Raw genomic sequence first — 7,523 nt, forward strand, 5'->3', positions numbered from 1 at the left:
ATGAACTGCGCTCTGTTCCCTCTTAAGAGCAGCACTGTAAAAAATTTAAAACATTGCTTTTAATAGAGACGACGAAATTGTTTGTCTGAATCCTCAATGTGCCATTAACGGCTGCAACTTGGGTTTTAGTAGATATAGAAAATGATTTGTGTAATGACAGAAAACCCTAAAATATTTCCACAATTTCAGTGTAGTAAATCTTTTAGTCCACAATAAAAATACAGCAATCATTTTTGCATGAAATCTGACTTTGCATTTATGATGTAAAAGCAGGTGGAAAATGTGACTTTTTCTTTTTTGAACAATTTGCAAAAGCAATAAACTGTGATTACCATCTGAAATATTATATCCATGCTTTATTGTTGACCCTTAAAGAAACATGTTACATACATAAATACATACATTGTATACATAAATAGATACATAAATAATCAATATTCAAACAGACACACTGTCTCAGTGAAGTCCATCGATGCTGCATGTCTGACAGGTGTAGATGATATGTACAGCTGTGGTCTACTACAGTTCATGTGGAGATGGGAGCGAAGGAGTACAATAGGCAGGCAGAGCCGGGTGCTTTTGGGCACTGTTAGCAAGAGGTGAAAGTTTTCCAGAAGAAGTTTTTACAGGGCGCTTTGCGGTCACGCTGAGGCAGTGATAGTCTGTTGTAGACAGCCCTCTCCTCCAGACGAGACTCAAGCGGCTCCTCAAGATCCAAAGGTGCCGCTTCCCCCGGCAGCAAGTTGGTGTCCAGAGCTCCATCCAGCAAGCCAGACACAAGCTTCAAGATCAGCTCCTTGCGCTCTTTGCTCAGCTCCTGACCAAGAATCAGTAAAGAAGACAAATGGAAAATGTGTAAATTTAAAATCTTGCAGTGATCTTACTGGGAAGCTAAAATCTCAAGAATTATTTATATATTTTTACTTTTCCCATTTAAGGCAGCATGAATTAACAAGATGAATTAAAAACGGTATTAACTTTTTAATTGAAAATCCTTTAAATGCGAATTAGAAATATCACATGCTATTTATTTTTGTTGATTTCACATCATGATTTTAAGTTCAGTCATTCTTTTAAAAATTCTAACTAAGGGACTAATCTATCAATAACAGCAGTTGCAATTAAGAGAACATTTTCCATGAACTACATAATAACAACAGAAATCTCCTCACCCTGTTCACATGGACGGGGCTCCTTTCATCCACAGGAAGCACGGCGGCTGCTCTAACACTGAACAGAAGCCCCATGAGAGCTGCTAACACCACCAGGAGCTGCATGCTGTGACAGGAGTGCAGGTGACGGACCAGAGACTACAGTCACAGGAGCAGGAGGCTCACAGAGACAGGAGTGTGTGCTTGAGAGAGAGAGAGAGAGAGAGAGTTTGAGCAGCTCAGACTAGCCAGAGATCCAGAAGGAGAGGCGTGGAGAAAGTGGTTTGGAGCTGGTCACAAGATTTGGAAACCACTGATGTTTCTTTTGCTCTACCTCCAAAGTCCCTACTCTTTTATACACCTCTCCCCCTGTCTGCCACTGACGTAGAGGGTGGTGGGTGTATGACACGTGTGCATGGAAGAGGAGGGGAGATGATGGGTTCAGGACAGAACAAATGGAACTGTTCAACAGTTAACCTTTTTGACAGATTGTTAGGTGGTTGTATTCTTGTGATTCATGGCGGAGGGCGACGTCACTGGGCTAAAAACCAGGTTCCAACATCACTTTGTAACTAATGTATTGACAATTATGAGATAGACACTCTCAAACAAAGACCTCTTCAAGCAGGCGGGTGGACATTTTCCACATCTCATCAACTGTGTGATGTCACTGGATGGACCATAACCATCCTTAACATTCAAGATAAAATGGTCACATTTCACTTTAGCAGCTGTCAAACAATGTAGAAGAAATCCACAACACACCATGACTTATCGTTGATTGACTATTGCCCAGTGTTTGGCATCGGACTTCTCTCAACATCTGATCCCTCTCACAGTGCTTGTATGTGCCTCTCTGACACCTGCAGATTACAATTGAACCGTCTGACACTCACCATGACTCGAGGAAATGTCTTCAGGAAATGCACATCACCAATCTAGAGGAGTAAACACAGTTGTTAAAAAACAAGCAGCCTGTCTTCTTCAGCAATTTAGTGCTAGATGTACAATGGAGCTGATGGTTAACTGTTAACATGGGCAATTTGGGAGATTACATTTATTTGCTTTTCTGAATTAGAAGTAAAAATAAAAATGGCCTCTGGTTCGGGATAGATGCTGTGAGCAGTTTTGGGGAACAAGTAAAAGGTAAAAGCTGTTTAACTACAACAACCTCTACTAGATTTGCAAAAAAAACAAAGCAAAATCACATTAATGTCTGGAATCTCTGCAGGAAACAATGACTGTGAGAGCATTATATTCCAGTTAGGTATAGTATAGGCTGTAGCTGCAGTTCAATTTAATTCACATGAAAGGCACAAAGCTGTTTGGATTCAACTATGCAGAAATTGTTTCTAGCTACCAGTGCACATTCAAAATTAGTAAATTACGTTTTCCTTTTTTCCCCCTTACATAATATTCTTCTAAGGTTTTCCCTGGACAGTGTTTATACATGATTTATATAAGAATAACCAAAAATAATAATTAAGAATACATTACAGTTTTTGCTTGTCTTCATTCTTCATACAAGAGTAACAAGAAATAATTATATCTAGGATGTATTTGTGAAATAACATGAAGGTTACATAAAAGCATATGTTGCAGCTTACATAGACTTATTTACGTGTCATATTTCTAAATATTGTGGCCTTTGTATGTAGCTAAATAATGTCACCAAATAAAGTTCAAAAAGAAAAACATGTGTGAAACTGTCTATATGCAATCAAAACTGATTATGGCATACCACGCACATTCTCGTCAGAGAGGAAATGATGTTCTTTGTGTAGCTGCCCTCAACCTCCAAGATATATTTCTGAAATGCACAATTAACAGACTTACTGGGTTTACTGTTGTGTGCTACCGGCAGGGAACATTCAGCACTTATTTTCCAGTAGGCCTTGGTTGATATGTTCAAATGGATTTGTCGTGCTTTCGAAACAGTGTTTGAGGTGTTTCCTTCATACACTGTTGAGGGCCCAGAGCCAATCCAAAGATTAGCTGACTGTTGAAACGGCTCAATAGGCAATTCAGTGTGTTTGAAGAATCTGCAACAACTTGCCTCCTTAAAAGTATCTGCAGTCCAGCCTGCAAGAGACTTCAAACAGTGAGAAACGTCAGCATGACGACTGGTATAGGTGCTCCCACACATCTTATTAATGTGTGTGGAGGTCTCCATTTTTCATACATCTACTTCATGTATGGCCTCCAGCACCACTGCAAAAAAAAAATCTCTGAAAGGGATCACAAAGGAACACTGACTCATTATCTGAGGATTTTGTGTTGTCTAATTTAACTGCGCTAGAAACATTTAAATGTGATTTACATAAGAAGTGTTAACTTGATACTGCAGCAAAGATAATATCATTAAAACACAAACATCTAATTAAATATCTATGGATATTCTTTCACTGGTCTTAATGTAAGACAGTGGATATGTTTAATCTCCTTTATTACATTGTGTGAACACTCATGATCACAAACAACCTTATAGTGCAGCCACTGCAATGCACTATGAAGGCAGTGTGACAATAATGTACTGCATTGTTGCAGGTTGGTTACATTTTAATAGAAAACCAGTGAGGACTGAGGTCTTTATGACAAGAACTAGAGTTGATGCAACTGAGGGCAACAATGACACTTCACACTGCAAAACACTGACTGAGCTAAACAATTTTTCAGGCCACAGGGCTTCAAGAAGTTTTTCATTTAAATTCATAGAAAACATTAAAAAAAGAGGTAAACTCTCTGAATACGCATTTTGTGAATTTGAACAGTATAATTTAAATACATTCCTTACACATAACACATTAAAGGATGCCATCTTGTGCCTGAATACTGAAACTGCATATGAACCTCAGTAGTATCACAGCTGTGTCCAACTATAACACAATCTGTTGGATTAACCATTTGCAGTGACCAGCATCTGAAACAGCTCTTAAAACACATCACTGCATATTAACCTGGATTTTGTTGAAAAGTGATGCACCAATTGGTAAACATTACCTCCACAATATAAGACAGGTTTTGGTCTAGTGGCTAGAGACTTTCTTTCTAACTTGGCTACAGGCAAGTGAAACAAGCACAGAACTATTTTCCTGCAATCAAACATTGCTGTTTTTTGAAACTAGAATATATAGTCCTGCTTCTAGGATGACATTAGGCATATGCCTAAACCTGTCAACAGATGAATGCACACAGCTCTCAAATAACAGTTTTATGTTACCAATTTATTACAGGTTGTACAAAAACACAGCTTCGTTGCTCAGGTGTGACACTATCTCGCAAAAAAGTTTCAATGTGGAGTTAAAACTAATAGGTAGAAACTTAAGATGTTTGACAATGTAATGACTCTGCATACAGGCTTACTACAGGTAGTCAATACTTATTACTGCAAGTTTTAATTGCATAATGACATTACACTTCAAAAGACATTTCTTGCATTGCAAAGCTCCAATGCCATCCTTAATTGTATTTTTCAACACTATATCATTCCATATCAAACTGACAGTCAAAGCTGAGCATCAATACAATTATCAATTAAACTCATTTCATCATCAGTCTGTGATATTTCAAAGGGACATTATTCTTAACTCTTGAAACTTCATCTTTCATCTAGGACACTATCTGCCTGGTACACTATGATAGATACATTACACAGTTTAATTTTCAACAACAACAAACCGATTTCAGGCACTGTAGGGTTCACGTGTAGAGGACACATTATATTCTGAATATCCAGTCATGACAGATGGCAACTGTGTATTTTCCTATGAGAATAAACTGATATTCAAAATTACAGATAAAAGCACAGCAATATATTACATATACACAGTCTATATAGTATGTAATATATTGCATAATGAGTTGATGTAGTGAATAAAATAAACAGTACAGTTTCAGAGTGAGGTCAGGTTTGATGTCAATGCTCTTCCTGCTCAGCCCAGCCCATTAGTCACAAAATGCTGATAAGACAATTTCAGAATTAGGATGGAAAAACCATCAGAAAAATAAATTAACACTGAGAGTGTGTAAGACTGGAAGAAAAGAAACAGTGGAATGAAATAACTCGGTAACTCAGCAAGTTCTCACCCACTGATTATTATTGCCCCCAGCCATGAAGGCTACTACTCTTCAGTGGTGCTGAACTGTGTTGAGGAGGTGAAGAAGCCATAGAACAAGGTTGTTTATCTGTGGTCTGAGGGCCAGGTAGAGGATGAACATGGTGGTCTGCCGTTGCTGGTCATGCTTCACTGAGTGCCTGTCATAGTCAAGAAGACACTGAGTCAAACGTTGCAAATATGAAAACTTATGTATGAAAAGTAATTTTTTTTTCTCTACATTTACCTTTCTTGCAAACTCAGGGAGAACGAATGATGCTTTGTGAATTTCTGGGTTGTAATATTTATGGTTCATATTTTCCATTTCTTCTTTTGAGAGTGCTCTCACAGGTTCCTTGAAATTTGTTTCCTAATTAAAAAAAAGGCAAACCTCAGTCATTTGATGGACATTACCAATCAGGGAGATACAAGCTGACATGTTATCGTGTTACAGAATAGTGGTGGATGGCAAATGGAGAATGAGAAGCACGCTTACAGGATTTTTACTGCAGAGCATGAATCCAATTTGGCCACTGGGATACGTTGGGATGGTTGTGTAGGCATAGTCCACCACAGGGAATAGGGTCTTGCAGAAGTTTCGCATCTCTTTTATCAGCTCCAAATGGAGCCACTGACACTCTCCTGTGAAAGAGCAGGAAAGGGCATGTTGATTTGCTGTCTGCCTTTTTAAAATGATTTCATCTTGAGGTATTTTGAAGACGGGCTATATAAATGGGAGATTTTAGAAAAGCCATACGTAATTGAAAGGGGCAAGTAAATTGTCATTTAGTAGCACAGTTCAACACAAGTCAGCACCATCCTAAAATTACCCATCAGCCTTTCTCCAACGTTTAATACATAACTGTGGTGAAATATAAAAGTTACCCTGGGAACAAAGAATTCCATCATTTCTCAATGCTGTCTTCATCAACTGATAGTAAGACTCCTTGAACAAACTCTCAGCCGGTCCTGCAACAACAACAACAACAAAAAACAGAAAAGAAGAATAAGACTGGCTCCTATGACAGCTGGCAAAGAAAGAGGTTATAACACAAAAGTGGCACTAACCGACAGGGTCTGAGGAATCGGTTATAATGATGTCGAAGGCATCCTGGTTCTGCTTCATGAATTCAAAGCCATCTCCAATATGGAGGTTGACCTTAGGATTGAAAAACCCTTTGGCCATCCCTGGGAGGAACTTCTTCGATGCGTTAATGACATCCTACACAGAAGACAACATGGTATGAGCAGGCAGTACTTTGGTTAAGTATTTGGAAAAAACAGAAACTAGGATCCTCCTCAGTGTTGTTGCTCCCACCTCGTCTATCTCACACAGAATCACCGATTCTACCAGCGGATTCTTCACCACTTCCCTCAGCACCCCGCCATCTCCACCGCCAATAATCAGCACCTGTAAAAAGGGAAACACACTGACTATCAAGACAGGAAACATGACTCATCCTGAGTGTAGCCATACTGCAGATCCATCCAAACGATTTCTGTCATACCTTCTTGGGGCAGGGGTGGCTGCACAAGGGAAGGTTTGCAATCATCTCTTGATAGGCAAACTCATCTCTCTCAGTGCACTGGATCACTCCATCCAGCACCAAGACATTCCCATAGGATTTACTGAAAAGTGACATCAGAGCAAAGAATGAGTAACACAATTTAAAAGCTAACACGCCCTGAAATAAACTGATTAAATCGTGATGTTCAGATACACTGAGGGGGCGTTAAACAGGTTGAACAGGATGCAGCGGCTCATGTGCAACACATATTGTTATATCACTTAAAAAATTGCTACCATGGTTCTTGTTATTAACCTGTCAGTTACGGGTAACATTACTCTCCTTCCACCCAGAGTAATTCCTACTAACGTTACCACAATCTATCTGTAGGTAAGTTAATACTCTGCCAAGATAATGTGTTTGTGAGCTAAAACTTGAGGCAAACCAGCTTAAGAAACTTCTCAAGATCCCACGAGCTTCAGATTGCTCATTCATTTCTAGTACGTTAGACGCTAACAGCTAGCAACGTTAGCCAAGTTATGTAGCTCAGAGTGCTCACCTCTTGAAAACCAGAACATCTTGAAATTTGGACTTCTTGTTGTAGAGGACCTCCTCCACTTGAAGGCTCATCGCTTGCCCGGGCCATAACGTGCATGTTTCCGTAAACCACCCATCTTTAATACGGTCCATGTCATCCGCCAACGGCCAGAAGTGATACTAACGGGTTTGTAAAATGTGGCAACGTGAGTGAAAGATCTGACACTTGACCG

General features: G+C 39.3%; 2 protein-coding genes across 2 annotated transcripts; both read right to left on the bottom strand.

Moving 5' to 3' along the window:
• Nucleotides 1-217: 217 nt before the first annotated feature.
• cort (cortistatin) lies at nt 218-2,807 on the bottom strand. The gene is made up of 2 exons (XM_038721653.1): nt 1,173-2,807; nt 218-817 (listed from the first exon to the last, which is right to left on the bottom strand). The coding sequence occupies exons 1-2, from the start codon at nt 1,275-1,277 to the stop codon at nt 590-592; spliced, it is 333 nt and encodes a 110-aa protein (XP_038577581.1). The 5' UTR covers nt 1,278-2,807; the 3' UTR covers nt 218-589.
• A 1,547-nt stretch (nt 2,808-4,354) lies between these two features.
• On the bottom strand, nt 4,355-7,523 carry srm (spermidine synthase). Its single transcript, XM_038723221.1, has 8 exons — nt 7,313-7,523; nt 6,754-6,874; nt 6,564-6,656; nt 6,314-6,467; nt 6,131-6,214; nt 5,742-5,887; nt 5,493-5,615; nt 4,355-5,406 (listed from the first exon to the last, which is right to left on the bottom strand). The coding sequence occupies exons 1-8, from the start codon at nt 7,441-7,443 to the stop codon at nt 5,389-5,391; spliced, it is 870 nt and encodes a 289-aa protein (XP_038579149.1). The 5' UTR covers nt 7,444-7,523; the 3' UTR covers nt 4,355-5,388.

The sequence above is a fragment of the Micropterus salmoides genome, unplaced genomic scaffold (genome assembly GCF_014851395.1).
Source record: "Micropterus salmoides isolate LMB-PRFRI ecotype aquatic unplaced genomic scaffold, ASM1485139v1 Ms_hic_scaffold_16, whole genome shotgun sequence".
Classification (NCBI taxonomy): domain Eukaryota; kingdom Metazoa; phylum Chordata; class Actinopteri; order Centrarchiformes; family Centrarchidae; genus Micropterus; species Micropterus salmoides.

What these genes read in the sequence shown, in the direction of transcription:
- srm (XM_038723221.1), bottom strand. Translation starts at nt 7,443, where the DNA reads ATGGACCGTATTAAAGATGGGTGGTTTACGGAAACATGCACGTTATGG. An exon ending in GATGTTCTGGTTTTCAAGAG is followed by an intron (nt 6,875 to 7,312) that starts GTGAGCACTCTG and finishes GTCACTTTTCAG; the next exon opens with TAAATCCTATGGGAATGTCT. An exon ending in TTCTGTGTGAGATAGACGAG is followed by an intron (nt 6,468 to 6,563) that starts GTGGGAGCAACA and finishes TCTTCTGTGTAG; the next exon opens with GATGTCATTAACGCATCGAA.
- cort (XM_038721653.1), bottom strand. Translation starts at nt 1,277, where the DNA reads ATGCAGCTCCTGGTGGTGTTAGCAGCTCTCATGGGGCTTCTGTTCAGT. An exon ending in GCCCCGTCCATGTGAACAGG is followed by an intron (nt 818 to 1,172) that starts GTGAGGAGATTT and finishes ATTCTTGGTCAG; the next exon opens with GAGCTGAGCAAAGAGCGCAA.